The sequence below is a fragment of the Ovis aries genome, chromosome 23 (genome assembly GCF_016772045.2).
Source record: "Ovis aries strain OAR_USU_Benz2616 breed Rambouillet chromosome 23, ARS-UI_Ramb_v3.0, whole genome shotgun sequence".
Taxonomy (NCBI): Eukaryota; Metazoa; Chordata; class Mammalia; order Artiodactyla; family Bovidae; genus Ovis; species Ovis aries.
This window is the reverse complement of record NC_056076.1, coordinates 25,521,500-25,542,366: the sequence shown is the minus strand read 5'-3', so window position 1 is coordinate 25,542,366 and position 20,867 is coordinate 25,521,500. Positions and strand designations below refer to the sequence as shown.

The following is a 20,867-nucleotide window of genomic DNA, read 5'->3' as shown; positions in this document are numbered from 1 at the left end:
TCTTATTTATTAGTATGGAAAGATACTCAGAGACAGTGGTGCCTATTGAAATTGTAGGGGAGGGACTTCCCCGGTGGTCCAGTAGCTAAGACTCTATGCTCCCAATTCAGGGGGTCAGGGTTCGTCCCTGGTCAAGGATCTAGATCCCACATGCTGCAACTAAAGATCCTGCATGCTGCAAGTAAGACCCAGCGCAGCCAAATACATAAATAAAAATAGTTTTTTAATTGTAGGGGAAGCAGGCAAATAACCCTGTGTCAGGCAGAGAATCAAGGCACCCCTGCAAAGGTCTGTAGCAGCACCCGGGAAAGGGTAATAGAATTTGGTGAAGGTGTTACTGTAGAGCCATGACAATGCCCAGTGGGAAAGGACTCTTTTGCAAGCATATGTGGAATACCTCCTGATAACTCCCAGAAATAGCTGTGGTCGAACTGGACGAAAGTAGAAGCCCTGCTTCAGTGACTGGCACAGAGAATCACTGACATGTAAATGATGCTTGCTATTATATTTCTGTGTGTTCTGCACATGGACAAAGCCTTGGGCAAAGTGGCTCATTTTTTTTTCCCATAAAGAATAGTTTTCACTAAATAAATATAAATGACATTTATACATCTTAAGCAAATTGTTTTCAACTACTTTCAAATACTTGCTTATAAAGTTATGTTGACATTAATAACAATAATTCAATTTCTTAAGAACTCCCTATATTCCTGTATTTTATGCTAGACATACAGATAGATGAAAGAAGTAAAAGTTTCATTCCAAGCAGAGCTCATTTTGAAATTATCAGTAAATATGGAGTAACTGTAAATGACTAGTTACAAGGAATTTCACGTGGCATTTAACAAACCTTCATGATGTTCCTACCATGTTTAAGACCTCATATACTAAGTCTGTAGGTTGAATGAGATCCCTAATTGGGGAGGAAGATAAGACAATTGATTACTGCATTTTTAGGTATCCCTTGACGTTATGATATCAAAACCAGAACATCTAATGTAAATCAACAATGAGCCACCCTTATAATAGCAATACAAGTAAGGTCAAATAATTTGCTCCTTGTTCTTCTCTGTTGCTGACACAACCCCCTGTTAAGTTGTCAACCTCCATTATATTCTAGAATAGATCATCCCCTTAGGCAATTCTATAGGCTAAAAGTATAGTTTGGGATTCTTGAGTGTAATTGGAGGAGATTAGCTTGCAAAAATTTCAGTTTGTTAGTGCTTTATATATCTTGCCTACTCAGCCAGTGGATCCAACTGAACTGACAGGGCAATGACTGTATCACTCCCAAACATCAATGACTTCATTTCCCGTCGAGTAGCAGCCAAACAGATGAGAAATTGATGACAGCAATAGAGATATTCCCCAGCCTGACAAAGTCACCCCCTTCCCCAATTATTACTTCAGGATCCCAGACCTAAGTTATTGAAACCATTCTTGTTTTGAGAACGGGCATCACCTGATTCAGACCAATAAGGGAAGTTTGTTCAGGACTTTTTGGAAATGTCCTCACTTTGAACATGTGATGACTATGCAATTCCCGTGACCTGGAGAGCCTACCATCACGAAATCAGTTGTGTAATATTAAATATAACCCTTAGGAGAGGATTCTGTGCTAATGCTCACCCCACATACAGCCAAAGAGGACATTGGATAAAAGTGATCATCCCAGAGGATGGAACCAGGGCTCAGTCAGGGCAAGAGAAAGGGTGCAGACTGCCAGTGTGGTTAACCAAATCCTCAAATCTCCACATGGCATTGAGAGCCCAATATTCCTGTGCAACAGGATGTGATGTGTGTTTGAAACTGTATGTTGTTACCCAGCCTCGCATTTTCCAACCCTTTAATCACTTTTCTTCTTCTCTGATTATACTGGGATATTGGAGGTTAATTATCATCCAGACATAGCCCTCCTGGGGAGCTATAGCTAGAATTGATAAAGATGACAACATAATGCCCAGATTGCTGAACTTGGCATGACTCCTGAGTGAATGTATCTCATAAAAGGGGGTTGTGCATGAAGGTGTATGTACTGGATGCCGCAGTGTACCACCCAGACTCCCCTCCATGACCAAGGTACTCTTCCTCGACCAGCTTCCCCAAGTGTTGTCTGTTAGTACTTCATGACCAAGTCCCACCCTAGAGATGGTCCTCCCTCTGGATTAGACCTGTCGTCAGGGGGAGGCTACCTCCAACGTTACTCACAGGGAGGCAGGGGTGTGGAATGAGGGATGGTGCAAAGGCCTCAATGTAGGACAACTGCCTGCCCACCTCACCCCGCAGGCTCTGTTACAATGGTATCGCGGTTGAGCTTCTCCCTCTGCCCAGCCCTAACCTCACTCAGAGTGGTTGATCCCAAGAGTACTACCAAAAACCTTCCTGCACCAAAATTCCTATCTCAGACTCTATTTCCTGGAAATTCAACCTAAGATAATAAATAATGATAATAACATTAGGAAATACTTAGAAGCGACTTATTACATGTACCAGCCACTCTTCAAAGCGTTTCACGTTATAAACTCAATTCTCACAACCCCCTGCGGTAGGTGCCATTACTAACCTTGTTTTACAGATGAAACAAAATCAAGCACAGAGAGGTTAAGCAAGTTATCCAAGATCACACAGCTGTTAAGTGCCAAAGCTGGGGTCTAAGCTTAGGCCTTCTGTTTTGAGAATTCTGTGCTCTTAACTGTGCGGCCTCTTATACATTTGGGATAGTGCTTACCATGTGCTGAGCACTTCCACACCCAGTACCACTGTGGATCAATTCAAGGCCAAGAAGAATACTGAGCTGTCACAGGAAGCAGCTGCAGTCCAGGTAGGTTTGGTGGTGGGCTCACTCACTTTTGGCGATCTCCAGATCATCTCTAGCCCCACTGGCAGTCTCAGAAGGAGTAGTCATCAGCCATATCAAGGACACCAGAGAACAAAGGCTCCTCAGTGCAGACTAAAGACTCCATTGCCCTCTTTAAGCAAAGAATATGACAGCACCAGTGGCAGCTAAGGACAAGAAGAAGACTCACAGGGAAGCCAAGAACCTGAAAAATCTCAGACAGCCTGGCTCCACATTCAGTGCTGTTCACACTCTACCCATTGTCTCTCGGCAAGGATGCTAGCAAGCCCAAAGAGTGTCTAGAGTAAACTCCATCATCCTCCTACTCTGCCTGCAGTAGCAACCAGGTTCTTTCTTTTTGGTTTTTATTTTATATTGGAGTATAGTTGATTAACAATGATGGTTAGTTGCAGGTGTAAAGCAAAGTGATTCAGTTATACTCATACAAGCTTATAAATAAGTTTACTTGTATCATTTTTAAAATTCCACATGTAAGTGATAACATATGATATTCGTTTCTCTTGTCTGACTTACTTTACTTAGTATGATAACCTCCAGGTCCATCTATGTTGCTGAATATGGCATTATTTCATTCTTTTTTATGGCTGAGTAATATTCCATTATATATATGTACCACAGGCTTCCTTGGTGGTTCAGTGGTAAAGAATCCACCTGCCAATGCAGAAGATGTGGTTTCGAACCCTGAGTCAGGAATATCCCCTGGAGAAGGAAATGGCATCCCAGTCTAGTATTCTTGGCTGGGGAATCCCATGAACAGAGGGGCCTGGTGGGCTACAGTCCATGAGGTCCCAAAAGAGTCAGACACGACCCTAGTGACTAAACAACAACAACAACATATATGTCCCACATCTTCTTTATCCATTCATCTATCAATGGGCTTTTAGGTTGCTTCCATTTCCTGGCTATTGTAAAGAGTACTGCAGTGAACACTGGGGTGCAAATATAGTTTTCAATCATGATTATCTCTGGATATATACCCAGGAATGGGATTGCTGGGTGGTATGCAATCATGTTTTTCAGGAAGGTAACCTTGATGAATCACCATCCTGCTTTCCATGTGCTAGTTCAAGAACTTGGGCCTCAACTCAGCATATAATATTGCCCTGGTCACAAGGGTTATAATAGCAAGCATTAATGTGAAATGTGTTAAGGACATTAGGAAAGCTTCCTTTAACTCACAGGTGGTTATCTCACCACTTGCCTAAGTGGGAGGTGGGCATGGAACTGGCAAGATAAAAGGAAATAATGCTGATGGCCTTGAATTAGGTCGGCCCTGAAGCCTGCATTTCCACTGGGCTTGTAGCTGCAGAAGCCAGTACACCCTCCTTGCTGGTAGGTGTGAGTTAAACTGCCTTTGCCTGCAGCTGACAGCAGAGGCGTCTCCAGCCTTCACTCATACCACCTCTCCTTCAGATCTATCAGTGTTCTTACCAGACAGATTATTGGGAAACTTTTTATTTTTTTATTATTAAAAAAGCATTTATTTTTTATAAAGTATTGTTAATAGTTCAGACTCTTGGTTGCAAGTGACAAGAACAAACTTTAGCTATCTTATGCAAAAGAAAGAACTTTCTGGACAATCAGGACATGTCCCAGAATCCAAGGACTGAGTCCCCACTGGAATAAATTAAAGCCTGAAGCACTGTAGAGTCCCAAGGTCTTCCTCATTCTCCATCTCTCTCCAGTGCTTTTGCCTTTTTTTAATCACTAAAGGCTCTCTATTTTGCAGTCCACGATGAAGAGCATAATGGCACGTAGCTTCAGAATTTTACAACTTACCGCCAATGCAGAGATAAATTGATTCATTTTTCCTTCCCTTTCTCCCCCCTCCCTCCCTCCCTCCCTTCTGCTTCGCTTATCTATATTTTGAAATCTCTCTGCCCGAATTTCGAAATGTGTGCGAAACAGACTTCTCAGCCCAGCTTGGGTCAGGTAGCCATCCTGAACTAACAAACAGTGGCGGGTGGCTGGGAGTGAGGTGTTGAGTACAAGGTCATTTCTAGGAAAGTGGTTATTCTTGCTAAATTGAAAGGATAGAGTAGGGGGAGGGAACAATAAATGGAAAAAGAAGTTCCCAGTAATATTCCTATGAATAATGAAAGGGAATACAAGGAAATGAAAGCAGTTTTACCAGGGTTATGGGATTATTTATGAAGTCATTCTTTTAAATTATTTTCTTTAGAATAGAAAACAGAGCAGCAATTAAAACTGAAACTTCATTGTCATCCAGACCCGTGGCTACATTCCAGCTCTACCACTTACAAGCTTCATGGCTGTATGCCAGTTATTTAACTTCAAATGGAGGTAATAATACTGGTTTAAGAGTTAAGGGTGAAATGAGTTAACCTGTGTAATGCACTTCACACTTTAACGTCACATGATAAGTGCCTTAGTTTTGTTGTTATTCAGTCTCTTGAGTTGTGTCCGACTCTTTGCAACCCATGGACTGCAGCGCGCTGGGCTTTTTGTCCTTCACTGTCTCCCAGAGTTTGCTGAAGCTCATGTCCATTGAGTCGGTTATGCCATCCAATGATCTCATTCTCTGTTGCCCTCTTCTCCTCCTGCCCTCAATCTTTCTTAGCATCAGGGTCTTTTCAAATGAGTTGGCTCTTTGTATCAGGTGGCCAAAGTATTGAGCTTCAGTTTCAGCATCAGTCCGTCCAAATATTCAGGGTTGATTTCCTTTAGGATTGACTGATTTGGTCTCCTTGCAGTCCAAATGCCTCTCAAGGGTCTTCTCCAGCACCATAATTCAAAAGCATCAATTCTTTAGTTCTCAGCCTTTATGGTCCAACTCTTGCATCCGTACATGATTACTACAAAAACCATAGCTTTGACAATATGGGCCTTTGTCAGTAAAGTGATATCTCTGCTTTTCAATACGTTGTTATAGTTTTCCTGACAAGGAGCAAGCAGTCACCATCCACAGTGATTTTGGAGCCCAAGAAGATAAAAATCTGTCGCTTATAAGTGCCCTATAAGTGATAGCTAATGTTATTTATGAATTTTCTGTAACTGATTAAAATACTATTTCAACACAAATCAAAGGTGGAAAAGGGAGGAGATTTCTGTTGCTTGTCTGAAAGCCAAGTCATAACTCACTGGTACTGGGAGAAATGGCCTTTGCTAGGACCTGTGGGTGAGACCACACCTCTACCTTGGAGGTCAGTGGTTGATGAGATATGAAGTCTGCGGCCCTGCCCTGCTGGGTGGGAACGTTTCCATGGGGGAGTTGACAATAGCAGAAGCATTAGCAGCGGCTCCTTGAGAGCCATCTGGCATCGATTTTTCCACTGTTTCCTGAAGGAGGACTCTTCAGAGCCTGAGCGTGAAGGAAACACTGATCCTTCTCTTGCCTTTGCACTGCTGACATGGAATCGTCTGACTTTTCTTTATTCACTTTGACACAAAGACAAGCTAGGAAGAAGCCACTGCCCTTCCATAAAGAAGATCATTATTTCTGAGTTAGGCCAGGGGCACTGTGTTTCAGTTTACAGTTTGTGTTTAGTTTTGATACCTATAAGTTTTATGTTGAGGATAGAGTTAGCTCATAATTAGTGTTAATTTTATATGGTGTGTCTGTGTCAGACTCTTTGCGACCCCATGGACTGTACTGGCCAGGCCCCTCTGTCCATAGAATTCTCCAGGGAAGGATACTGGAGTGGGTTGCCATTCCCTTCTCCAAGGGATCTTCCCAACACTGGGATCAAACCCGGGTCTCTTGCATTGCAGGCAGATTCTTTACCACCTGAGCTATGCCACCAGGAAAGCCCTAACCTAAAAATTTTCCATTTAAAGTTTGCTTGCCTTTTGTGTCACTGCTACTCTACCATCACTGTTGGTAACTTCAGTTTTTGACTAACCTTTTGGCTATTCATTCTCGTTTGGCAATAGAGTTCCAGATGATTCCCTGAAGCCAATCTGATAAAACGGTATTTCCATTAAATCTTTTGAGTGTGCTAATGTATTATGGTTAACGATCGTAAATACAAAGGTTAAATATAAGGCAATCTTAGAGTTGTTTCTTTTGACTAGAATCATCTTTGATTAGACTCACATGTAAATTTAAAAATTAATCTAAAAATCAACAAACTATATTGATGTGTTTCTTTTTAAAGTTAATTTTTATTGGAGTATAGTTAATTTACAGTGTTGTGTTAGTTTCTGCTGTACAGCACAGTGAACCAGTTATACATGTATCCACTCTTTTTTTAGATTCTATTCCCATACAGGTCAGTACAGAGTGTTGAGTAGAGTTCTCTGTATAGTAGATCTTTATTAGTTGTCTTATTTTATATATAGTAGTTTGTATATGTCAATCTCAGTCTCCCAATCTATCTCTCCCTCCTTCCCATCTTGGTAACCATAGGTTTGTTTTCTACATCTGTGACTCTACTTCTGTTATATAAAAAGGTTCATTTGTACCATTTTTTAAAATTCCACATATAAGCAATATCATATGATTGATGTGTTTCTGATCACACAATTACTACAAAAAAAAACTGCTTACTAGACCCTTGTTGACATTTTAATAGTAACTGGTTTAACACATTGGAAGGGAAGCCAGTTTTATATTGAGACCAAGAAAAGAAGTAAATAGGCCAATACAATTCATTAGCGGTATATTCTACACCTACACTACAAAAAATTATGGCACATACTTATAATATGGCACATACTTAACATTCTCTTTGTATGATCTTTTATACAAATCTTGGATCTTGTGTTTTTAATAAACTTTCCTTTCCCAGTGAAGACGTTTATGTTGGTAGACTTTTACTGAAGTTGGAGAACTGCTGCGCTGTCAGTAATCCCAGCTGCAGTCTTAAAATTAATAAACGTACTCCATTGTCCACTGACTCACAGCATTTTTTCTTTCAACAGCCGCCGCTGCTCATCATAAAGGGACACAGTGATTCCACCGAGCCAGCACCTCACCTAACTTGGTCGGGCACCAGCTGGAAAAAAAGGTCTGTATATTTAGTATGGCATCTGGAGAGTTACTTCACAGCACGTTGTCACCCTGGCCCAAGGGCATGCACCTACTTCCCAGGTGGACTGTGGCTCTCCACACTGTCACACTTTTCTTGTTGCTTGTACAAAAGGTCAGAAGACCAAAAACAAACCGAGGAAGGGAAAGAGGAACACAGACACCGAACACGTGTTTATTTGAGCACTGTCTTATAGGCGGTAGTTTATTTCAACACCTGAGGACACCATGGCTCTTTTGCATGTTGCAACCAACATGGATCAGGATATACTGTCAAAAAATGACACCACAACCCTCACTGGTATGCTGTTTTTTAAAAGGAGAAAGTGCCTGTTTTTTGAGGCACGGAGCAAGAGCTCTTACCATTGATTTCCCCAGAAATTTCTACATAAAATCCATATACTTGCTGTGGGTGCCACTCCAGATCATTGGAATTTAACCTCTCCCTTAGTTTCTGTGTGTGTATATTTTTCAACTGACTTACCTTCCAAATTGTGACAGCATAACCCAGGAATGGGCTTTCTAAGTGGCTCAGTGGTAAAGAACCCGCCTGCCAACCCAGGAGACACAGGTTCCATCACTGGGTGGGGAAGATCCCCTGGAGAAGGGAATGGCAACCCACTCCAATATTCTTGCCTGGGAAATTCCACAGACAGAGGAGCCTAGCAAGCTACAGTCCATGGGATCACAAAGAGTCAGACATGGCTTAGTGATTAAACAACAATAAAGCCTAGAAATAAGTGGTGTTTTAGGCCTATTTGTATGCTTGAGTTTTCCATTTGTATTGAATAAAATGGGAGTAATAAAATTTACATCTGCTTCATTCTAGGGACATCTTTAATACTATAAAATACTTTGAATAACCTATGTTATGCCTTCAAAAAATCAAGTCTGCCTGTTTTCACCATATCCTGTATTATTTTCTGGATTTGGGAACTCAGAGTGCTAACCTTTTAATGCATTAGAGGAAATAAGCAGCATAAACAGGACAGACTCAGTCCTACCTATGTATCTGATGGTATAATGGGGGAAAATGGTACTGTGGACATATATACTTGTGTAGTGGCCAGAAACATAGATTTAGGAGGCTAAACTAGGTGGTGCCAAATTCTGGCTCTGCCACATGGGGATTGTTTGACTTTGGGCAAGTTACCCTCTTAGTCTAAATTTGTAAAAGGGGATCCGAAAGAAATGTGTCATTGTAAACATTCAACTATACACATACATGTGTATAAATGTACATGTATATATGGGAATATGGACTTCCCTGGGGTCCCAGTGGTAAAGAATCCGCCTGCCAATGCAGGAGACACAGCAGACGTTGGTATAACCCCTGAGTCAGGAAGATCCCTTGGAGAAGGAAATGGCAACCTATTCCAGTATTCTTGCCTGGAGAATCCCATGGAAAGAGGAGCCTGGTGAGCTGCAGTCAGTGGGGTTGCAAAAGAGTCACACACAACTTAAGGACTAAACAACAGCAATGAATATGAATATATACATGACTTTTTGTTTTAGTACTGACAAATACATTCTTATATGTATCAATGAAAGTGAAAGTCCATGGACTATACAGTCCATGGAATTCTCTAGGCCAAAATACTGAAGTGGGTAGCCTTTCCCATCTCCAGGGGATCTTCCCAACCCAGAGATTGAACCCAGGTCTCCCGCTTTGCAGGCAGATTCTTTACAAGTTGAGCCACAAGGAAAGCCCAAGTATACTGAAATGGTTAGCCTATCCCTTCTCCAGCGGATCTTCCCAACCCAGGAATCGAACTGGGGTCTCCTGCATTGCAGGCAGATTCTTTACCAACTGGACTATCAGGAAAGCCCCTATCTATCAATACTTGGCATTAAACATTGTGCATGATCCACAGTAATCAATCAAAATAGTATCTGTTGTTATTTTTATTATCTACCAGCTTAAAGACTTCCATAATGGAATTACATTTATATATACTCATACATAATGGCAAACTATATTTTTGCCTTCCCCAGATGAAAAGACATAATTTAGCTATAGCATTGTGTTGGTCAAAAAGTTTGTTAGGGTTTTCTGTAACATCTTAAGGAAAAGCCAAACGATCTTTTTGGCCAATCCAATATTTGCTTATAATGGCAGCACGGAAAGCAATGACAATTTTTGGAATTAATAGACAATTTTTGGAAGCGTTGATATTGTGCTGTGATAAAAGATGGCTAGTTGTGTAGGTAGTAGAAGAATGTCCAACAGTGAACTATTTATATGAAGGTTGCTGCTAAGCTGCTAAGTCGCTTCAGTCGTGTCCGACTCTGTGCGACCCCATAGACGGCAGCCCACCAGGCTGCCCTGTCCCTGGGATTCTCCAGGCAAGAACACTGGAGTGGGTTGCCATTTCCTTCTCCAATGCATGAAAGTGAAAAGTGAAAGTGAAGTCGCTCAGTCGTGTCCAACCCTCAGCGATCCCATGGACTGCAGCCTACCCGGCTCCTCCGTCCATGGGATTTTCCAGGCAAGAGTACTGGAGTGGGTTGCCATTGCCTTCTCTGTATATAAAGGTTAGTGTTGCGCAAAATCACAAAAAGATCTGGTATTTGTGTGCAACTAATCGAACCAGTCCATTCCAAAGGAGATCAACCCTGGGATTTCTTTGGAAGGAATGATGCTAAAGGTGAAACTCCAGTACTTTGGCCACCTCATGTGAAGAGTTGATTCATTGGAAAAGACTTTGATGCTGGGAGGGATTGGGGGCAGGAGAAGAAGGGGATGACAGAAGATGAGATGGCTGGATGGCATCACTGATTCGATGGACGCGAGTCTGGGTGAATTCCGGGAGTTGGTGATGGACAGGGAGGCCTGGCGTGCTGCGATTCATGGGGTTGCAAAGAGTCGGACATGACTGAGCGACTGAACTGAACTGAACTGAATCATAGACTACTTTCTTAATAGTGATTCTATTTTTGTTTTAAACTACTATTTAAAAAATCATTTGTTGTCACTTTTCATCACATGTGATCTTGCCTCCCAAAATAGATTATGTCACCTGTATTGGGTTGGCCAGTGCTTTCCAGGTACTTAATGACTTAATTTTTCTTCTAAATATGTCCATTTGAAATGCTGAAGAATGTGCAGTGTGACTGCTTTCACTTCAGTGGAAATCGGTTTACTAACCTGCAAAATGAGAGAACAGGGTCAGATAGCCTCTAGGGTCCTTTCCCACTCTAGGCATACTATGATTTCATGTTCATTGAGGTAGAACACCTCAAATGTGGATTTGCTCCAAACATTAGCCAGTTGTGCTGCCCACTGAAAATTATGGAAATATTTCACCGAGTTATTCCTGGAATCAAACAGCATGTTTTGAGGATAGGCCGTAATGTGACTGTGATTGCAGAAAATGGCGATGGTTAGAATGGCACGGGGACAGCTGCCCCTAACATGTTACTTGGGAAACCTAGCAACAGACAGCAATGTGATTTCTTAGCAGTAAAACTGAGGACAATATTCCAAGAGTGAAAAACCAATTATGCTGAAACCAGAGCCAAAGATTTGGGTCCTCATCTGGAGGGAACTCATAAGTCTTTCATTCAGCAGAGCTTCATTCTTTATAATGTTCTTCTTCCTTTAAAAAGGGAATAGTACCTATTTTGTCATCAAATGACACCAAATTGTGGAGGTTGTGCTAACACCATTCAGGATTGCATATCAGATGCTCATATTTCTGTTGAACACTAAGAATCTTTATTACTCTTGATAGGTTTATAGTTAGGAATTTGTAAACTGTCTTTGTAAATTAGAGATGTGTATGTTTCGGTGCCAGGGTATTAACCAGTGTACTCTCATCCAGTATTGAGGAGGCACACAAGGTGATGAACAGATTATGTTAGGGACGCATGTAAGTAACTCTCTCCTGGAAACTGATGCCTCTGTCACAGTAACCCAAAGGTTCTACTGCTTGCCCATTATGTGGAACCACATTTCACAAGGAATGAATGGTTCATCGAGCCCTGCATCAGAACCATTGGGGGACTGTTAAAAACGCAGCTTCCATAACTTACTCCTGGTTTCCTGACTTGAAATGTCTTGGAATGAGGCTATTTGAATAAACTCCTCAGGTAATTCTGATGATACATAAAGTTTGAGAACCCTTGACATGGACAGAGTGACTTGTCAAAATCATGGTATGGCCATGTTGCTCTTCTACCTAAATTCTTAATTGGCTCCACTAAGGCACAGAAGCAAGTGGAAATTTTTTTCACTTGTCAAACACAGCTTTCATGATATCACCTCTGCGTAGGTCTCTGGGTTTTTCTCTCTTTAACATCTGCTGTGTGCTTAAAATTGCAGCAACAAAGGACAGAGCATGCCACTTCTCACCTTCTTATCTGTGCCCACTAGATTGTCTATCTGCAATGTTCTGCCCATCTTTCTTTCATTTCAGATTCCCTCTATTTGAAATCCTCTTTTTCACTCCTCCCCTTCATTACCTTCCACCTGGGTTAAGTCATCACCAGTAATGCTCTTTCTCTGAATAGATTGGTCTTATATTGAATTATAAATGTAATGTTCTTTTTCTGTCCAACTTAACCTACTTGACCATGACATGCCTTCAGAACACAGGATGAATGTGTGAGTGAGTTTGGCTGCAAGCCACAAAACTCAATTCTGAATAAATGAGTCAAGTGAAAAAGGAAGCATTAGTAAGATATGGCATGGCTAGGAGATAAAAAGGAGGTTTGTCCACTACACTTAGGAAGGATAGACACCAGAGAGGCTGCAGATCCCAGTCACAGGAACTCCTGCTCAGGCCAAGGGAGGGCACTGAGGGCTGCAAAGGAGACACATGACTGGTGGCCCCACCAAAGTCACATGAGATGAAGAAAAGTCAGTTCCTCCAAAGGAAGAGGATGTGGTACTGTCACTGAGTGAGGTGAGGAGATGCTTGACAGACAAAAACACTAGCTCCCACTCCACTGAGTCTTGCTCCTGACTGTGTCTTCAGTGTCTCGTGAGGAGCTAGACACATGGTAGACTCTCCCTGGATGTTTGCTGGATGAATGAAGCTGGAGACAACTAACATTTATTCACACTACCTTGTGTTATTATGATGATTAAATTAGGTAACATAAATCACTTAGATTAATACCTGATACATAGTTATAGGCTAAAAAATTTTGCTATTTTAGTAATAGCATTTTAGTATTTTAGTAATAGTCTCCTTATTACTGCATTGCCTTCCACAGTATGTATGTATCATACTATATTCCATCATTCCCCATGGAAATTTTGTGCCTGCATTTTTTGATATTATAGACAATGCTTCAGGGAACATTCCTGTTTGTGCCTTTTTGTGCACGTTTGTCCACATGTTGGTTCAAGGATTTGAATTTTTGAGTTTAAGGATATTTGTATGTTAAAATGATTAATTTTTACCTATTGCAGTTCAACATGTCAAAACAATCAATAGATCATGAAGTAAAACTATCTCTTCCCACTCCAGTTCCTCAGTGATTAGTTCCCCTCTCTCAAGGCATCCACACTTACTCATTTCTTGTGTATATTTTTTAAAAATCAATATGTTTATATTAGTCCATATATGTGTGCATATGTATGTGTGTGTGTATGCCTAAAGACCTTTAAAATATATAAATGATAGTATTCAGTACGTATAATTGTGTTCCTAAAGTCTTTTTCACACAGTAATACATGTTGGAATGCTTCCTTTGAGGAGAGTTATAGAAGTGCTTTTCCTTCTATTTTTCTTTTCTTTTTTGGTCACACCACGCTACTTGTAGGATCTTAGTTCCCCAACTGAGGATTGGTCATCACAGTGACTTCACCAAGTCCTAACCTCTGGACCACCAGGGAAGTCCTGTTGTTCTTTTTCAATGACTGCGTAGTATTCCATTGTAAAACGTACTATAATGTATTTACTCGTCATTTATTGGTGAACATTCAAAGTATTTCTTGTATTTTGCTATTACAAATAATACTGTAATAAACATCCATGTCATTTCGCTTACATGCGTTTTTTAAATTAAATACTGCAAACAGGCCTAAAAATAGCAAGCTCCACATTTTTAAATGTTGTTTTATCTGTTTGTTAAGTAAATGTACCATACTTTATGAAAATATTTTCCTATTGTGGATATTTATGTTTTCTCTAAGTTTTTGGTACTAACAACAAACTGCAAAGAATATATACATGTCACACACTGCTGTGTTTAAAGTGGATAACCAACAAGGACCTACCATATAGTACAGGGATCTCTGTTATGTGGCAGCTTGGATGGGAGAGGAGTTTGGGGGAGAATGGATACATGTATATGTATGGTTGAGGCCCTTTGCTGTCCACCTAGAACTATCACAACACCATTGTTAATTGCCTATACTCCAATATCAAATAAATAAAACCTATAACAAAAATTTTACCAAAAAAAATGAGTATAAACATGTCTTTCTCATATCTTCAACACCACTTGAAATTGTAAATTCATTTCTTTTCATCACTCCTACAAATAAGTTGATAAGTAAATCATGTATTTTTCCTGGCAGTTGTATTCTCGTTTTAGGTTTAAGATTCTCAGACTTCTTGATACCAGAGATGTTGATTACAGGGCTGTCAAATTTCTTTTTTACTAATGTATGCTTCTGATCCCTTTCAGGGCCTAGAGTCTAGATTATAAATTTATTCTCTGCCTAATTTCATCATCATCATTACTGTCCATTTTATGTTTATTAAGAGCCTTATAAATAATATCAGCTGTGTAATTGCCATCTATCCTCCCAGGTCCCAGTTTCCTGCCTTAATTTATCTAATGTTTGTCTTATTCTTTTCTAAGATTCTCAGTGTTTCTCATCTCTACATAAGTGCCTTAGTGAAAAGCACAAATAAAACATCTAGGATTAAAATACTGATCTGCCACATAATTGCTGTGTGCCCTTTGCTAAGTTAAATTCTCAGAGCCTATAAAATGGGAACAAATAATATCTACCTTGTGATATTAGTATTGAATTACAGTCACCAAACTAAGACGTGAGGTTTGAATTAGAGGGAGTTGAAAGTGGTGGGTGTTGGTAGAAAGTGTTCAAATAGAGCAAAAAGTCATGTATAAAATCCCTGAGATCAGAAACAGCTTTCTGACCATCCCAGTCAAGGAACGGAAAGAAGCAGAGAAATTTAGGACCATACAGAATAAGGGAGAGAGTGAAAGGAGATGGGAGCCAAAATGGTTATTTTGGGAGGCCCTATTGTGGGCCTACCCAATTTCTTAATCTTCTTTCCTGATAAGGATCCCCTAACTGTACTGCTCAGATAACTGAAGTGCCAAGCCCTATAGAGTATATTATGAGTTTAAACCAGTTAAAATATCCTCATGGTTCTCTGCTAGTGACTGGTTTAAGAATGGTCATGGGGCCCAGTTTGAACCAATAAGATATAAGGGGAAGTCTACAGAAGGCACCTAGGAAATGTTTTCCTCCCACTTAAAAGGAAAAGGAGCTAGGAGAAGGAAACTCTATCCTTCCTTTCTGTTTTTCAAGATTGTTGTGTGTAGATGCGGTTATTGGAGCACTGCCTGCCATCTTTCAGCATAAGGAAGACGCTACTGACATGGGATGGCAAAGGGTTGAGACCTTGAAGACTACATATTAGATAATAAATATCTTTATTGATTAAGGTGCCTTCTGTTGAATTTCTATTCCCTGTTGCAGAGGTATTCTACTGATTATAGTTATTGAAGGAGTAAGATCATGGAGAGCTTTGAAGATCATGCTAAGGATTTGAAATGTAATCCTAGGGGTTATGGAGAGCCATTTAAGTCTTTTGAGCATGGAGTGACGTAAGATACTTGCTTTCCAGAAGGTCATTTTAATTGCGATGTGGATAAGAAATTAGACAATGGCAATAGGGAATGCAAGTGGATCCACTTCTCCAGGGGATCCCAACCCAGGGATCGAACCCAAGTCTCTCACATCACAGGCAGATTCTTTACCATCTGAGCCATCAGGGAAGCCCAGAACATATAGCAACTACTGCATCAGGTCACACAAGAGAATGCAATGATTTAAAGTTAAGTGGGGGCTGGCCATGGGAATAGAGAAAAAAGGAAACAATTCAATAACTATTGAGAGATTTACTGGAAGCAGAATCATGATTGGGATTGATTCAACGTAAATGAAGAAGAGGAAGCAATTAAAGGTGACTCCCAGGTATCTGGACTGAGCTACTAGGTAGATTATGGTGCCATTTACTAAGAGAGGAATAAACAGCTGGAGGTGAGTGCGTTACTGTCCATGTTGAGCTGAAGGTGTCTGAAGCAACGGGCTGATTATATTGCGTAAGCAGTTGGGCATATGAGTGCCTAGAGTAAAGATAAAGACTTTGCCACCTAGATGGTAGCAGAATGGATGTGATTTTTGAGATTCTTAGGTAGGGAATAAATGATCAGAAGGGGGAAGATCCCAAGACAGAATCCTACCATCTCCAGCAGTTAGGTTTTCCATGGAGCAGGGGAGGCCAAAGAAGAAGACTGAGAGAGAACAGCCAGAAAGAGAGAAGGAAAGCCAAAACATGTTTCTCCAAGGATGCAGAAGCCAACACTGACAAATGTGGGTAAGAAGTGAAGCAAGAAAGGGACTAAAATGAGCCACATAAAGGCCACCCACTGGTGACGTTGGTAATGAATTGGTTTTCAGACAGATGAAGGTAGAGCGGCGGTCAGTTCAGAACCCAGGTTGGACTGCATTAGGAGGTAACTAAGAAACAAAGACATAAAAAAGCAGAGAATCCAGTCAACGAGACATAGGACAGGAGCTGAGGGGCATGTGGGAATCAAAAGAGGGGTTTTTCTTTTACAGAAAACACTAGTTATCTTTCCTTCACTCCTGTATCCATTTTCTCAGCAAGCCCTTTTAGGTTTCTGTCAAAATATATCCCAAACCTGTCCATCTCTCACCTACTACCCAGAGAAGCCCCTGCTTCAGCCACTATTATCCTCACTTGGACTCATTCAGTAGCCTCCTAACTGGTTTCTCTGCTTCCATTCTTATTTTGCTTTTGTCTTTTCCAAACCACACAGCAGTCAGAGTACTCAAACATGGCAGCTGGAATAAAACCCAGATTCTTGGTCCTGGCCTGAAAGATTGAGTATGATCAGGTTTGACTCCCATCTCATCTCATCCCATTTACACTCCTAGCCCCCCATTCTCCAGCTCCACACCCTTCTTTCTGGGCTGGTTGTTATTGTTGTTCTTGCCTGGTTCACCATTCCCAGAGCTTAGCAAGTTTCTCCCTAAATCTTGGAGTGTTTGACTCCTTTTCATTATTCATGACTCTACTCAAATATCACCAAAACCAAAAAGTCTTCCCTGACCTTCTTATGCTTACTGCCCCAATCTCCATTCCCAGTTCTATCTTACTCTTGGCTCTTATTATCTGAAATGAACAAGTTTATTTATTTATTTGTTGATTCCTTATATCGTCTCATTAAAAGTAAAATATGGGCAAAACTGGATGAAGTGTATAGGATTATTGTTTATTATTGTATGTGTGTATTGCATATGCATACTATGTACTACTATGGGTTCTCTTAATAATGAGAATATGAATCTATAATTGTTGCTGTTGCGTGGGTGCTCAGTTGTGTCCGACTCTTTGCAGTCCTATGCACTGTAGCTCACCTGGCTTCTCTGTCCATGGGATTTTTCCAGGCAAGAATATTGGAGTGGAGTGCTATTTCCTATTCCAGGGGATCTTCCCGATCCAGGGATGGAACCCGGCATCTCTTGCCTCTCCTACATTGGCAGGAGGATTCTTTAGCAACTGCGCCACCTGGGAAACCCTGAATCTATGATTATCTTCCCCCAAAATGTTTTTTAAGTAAGTTCTGTGAGAACTGTGATTTTTGCTTGTTGGAAACTGTGTCCCCAATCACCAAAACGGAGTCTGTCACGCAGTGGGCACTCAGTAAGTTTTATTAAATGCGTGAATTAATAACTGGTGTATTTGGTCATAAATATTCAAAGAGGATGGAGAGGAGTACAAACAACAGCAAGAGATCCTAAGGTGAGGAAACTGGGCGGGGAGCGGGCAGCGGAGGTTGGGGGGAGGGGCGGTTGTGGGGGGAGGGGGACGTTCCTAGAACTTAGCGCTGGAATCCCTATCCTAGAGGTGGGACTCAATTCAGCTCCAAGAACTCTTCCCACTACAGCTTGCTACCTCTCCATTTATGGAGGGTTGGTTAGATGACGGAAGTAGTGATTAGCACTTTCTTCGGAGACGCTCGTAGATCCTCTCTGTGGCTACAGCAGTAATCATTACATTGCAAGACCGAGAGGACCATCACCTTACAAGTGGGTGTTCTCCGATTGCGTTCAGGGAAGACCACGCCCGCACTTTCATTCACTCGCTCTAGTGGTTCGGAAGGAGGAGTCGTGCGATTGCCGCCGAGGTTCACCGCCAGCCCAGGTCCTCTGCTCTGCAGTTGAGGTGTCAGATTTCAATCCTCCAGGGCCCGGGGACGTCTGGCGTGCACCGTGCGCCCCGCCGCCGCCGCCTCCCAGCCTAGACTCGGGCAGCGAGCGGAGGGAGGTTCACTCCGAAAGCGGCCGCGTACTCGGCCTGCCTTAGACCCAGGCTGGGCGCCGCGACCGAGGCTGCTCCCCGGCTGCGCGGCTGGGCGCGCGGGGAGGCGGCGATCGCAGCTGGGCCGGGACTTCCTTCCTCCACCGCAGGACAACAAAACAAGCCGGCCGCAGGCACCGAGCTTTTGGCGACCGTCTGGGGCCGGAGGTGCAGGGATGGGTTCCGTGCTGAGCAGCGATAGCGGGAAATCTGCGCCAGCCTCGGCCACCCCGCGGGCCCTGGAGCGCCGGGGGGACCCTGAGCTGCCCGTCACGTCCTTCGACTGTTCTGTGTGCCTGGAGGTGTTGCACCACCCCGTTCGGACCCGCTGTGGCCATGTGTAAGTGCCAGGGGAGCTGGGTTTGCGCGCCCTCCCCGCCCTGGGTCGGGGGTCGGGGGGGTGGTGGGTGATGCTAGAGGAGTCGTGGGAATGGGGGACTGAGATGACAGCACTTCGGGGAGACTGATGTGAGGAGAAACCTGGGCCCGTCGAGGGCGGACCACTGGGAAAGTGCCCAGTCGGAAAGTGACACAGGATTTCAAGGGGGGAGAAACACCAACCAGCGGGTCCTACAGCGCTCCCGAGAGCCACCTCCTCTGGCAGCCCAGGTGTGGAGCCCCCGGGATGCGGATCCAGGGCTGGCGAGCTGAGGAGGGTGCGCAGGGGTGGAGGAGCAGCACGCGCCGGGAACCCAGACGGGGACTCGGCGGAGCGCAGTGGCCGCTCCCCTCGGTTAATCGCGCGGCGCTTCCCTCTCCGCCGGGAGCCGGAGTTGGTTTTGGTTTGCTCGCTCTGTGCACGTGTGGTCCAGAACGCCTGCCGAGGCTGGTCTGTTGAGCAGGCAAGGATCTGTGCAAAGTGTCCTTCCACCCCAACTTCCCTTTCCCGACACAGACGCCCAGGTCTCTCAAAGAACCGTCAGATTGGACAGTCCCAGTGACTTTCTGTGGCCGCCAGGGTGGGATCTGGGGCTTGAATATTACCCCCAAGCCTGTGAACGCAGCCTTTTAAAGCCCAGTCACCCGAGTGACGGAGGTTGCTGACTACCTGCGTTGCTCACCGCCCCCTCACACGGTAGGAAGTAGGGATAAAAATAACTGTCTTAAAAACCACATGCACGCTTTGTAACGAAAACCCTCTGGGAGCGCACAGCTGTGGTCGTTTCTAGGAAGAGTTTAAAAACAAAATCCCTGTATAAAATTGGCACCTCTTTAACGTGTGCCTGAGTAACTAGTAGTTGGGGGTTGGGTCTGTGAGTTTGTGTTCTGTTCGTTTAAAAAGCTTTCTTCCGGTGGATGCATTGGGTGTGTGACTGGGCGTGTTGGTGAGATTGGCGGGGGCCGGGCGGGGCAGATTTCATAGAGCCTGAGTGAAAACCCACTTAATGCCTTCTTTGGATCACCGACTAGTTTGATGAAGCTCCGAGGCAGTAAGTGCTTTTTTGGCTTACCGGGGAAAAAAGAAGTGTCATAAATTATGAATGCAAGTGCACAAAACGTCTTTAAAAGGACTTAGATGGTCCTTGACACCTATAGCCTAGCATTTGAGAAACAGTTTTCAACTCCGAAAAGCCCAGCAGAGAACCAGGGATAAAAATCTGCTGCCCACACAATGTTCAAAGCAAGAGTGCCCCTGGGCATTATTTTGTGGCTGTATTTTCAGGGCCTGTCGTTTCAGCTTTGTACTTTAAATTCAAGGCTAATTTACGTCCTGCCTGATACCTGATGTAGTTTCCTAGCCGTCCACATTGACATAATTCCCCGGAGGTCAAGATAGAAGCCAAGACGTTATTGTATCATGTATGAAATATATTGATTAGCTCAGAGCAGTAAACCCTCAGGATAGTTACATTTAAATTTAGTCTGTATGGCTCAGCGGTAAAGAACCTGCCTGCCAATGCAGAAAACCTAAGAGGCGCGGGTTCGATCCCTAGTCTGTATCAGAGTTAAAGCTTTTCAGTTGCGGGGAACACACACCGTGGCATCAAGTCTGGACGACTTTCTTTTGTGGGACTGAACCGGGCAGCATTGCTATTGGAGATTGTTATCTGACGGTTTTCCTTAGTTTGGATTTTTGAATGCTGCAGCTTAGTATGTGCAGTGTTTTGCTTCTGCTAAAGGGTAATAAAAACTTGTGAAATGTTAAATCCTGTGTTTAATCTTTTTCTTTGTTAGAGTGAATAGGAAACCAGCAACTGGGAAAAAAAGCCATGAAGTAGCACAAGGGCTGGACAAATCGCCTTCCCTCACTTTATTGTTCTTTGTTTTGACAAAGCTATGTCCATTGTTCTGGCTATGGGCACAATTTCCATATTCCTACTTTTGGCAAATTTACTTGGGCCTCTTCCACTTTGTCAGTGTTAACTAGAGTCCCTTCTGCTCTGGAGATTGTGAGCCCGCCTAACGCCGTTTGTACTTC

At 42.8% G+C, this 20,867-nt stretch overlaps 1 protein-coding gene across 2 annotated transcripts in view; it reads left to right on the top strand.

Annotated features, from left to right (window-relative positions):
* RNF125 (ring finger protein 125) overlaps positions 1–20,867 on the top strand; it is a 115,110-nt gene that overhangs the window by 49,964 nt on the left and 44,279 nt on the right. Inside the window, exon 2 of one of the 2 annotated variants that reach the window (XM_060405383.1) lies at positions 7,742–7,827. In XM_060405383.1, the coding sequence (XP_060261366.1) occupies positions 7,742–7,827 (86 nt within the window). Of the gene's footprint in view, positions 1–7,741; positions 7,828–18,318; positions 18,789–20,867 lie in introns of those variants that run through there. The other variant, XM_027960741.3, reaches the window with a different exon arrangement.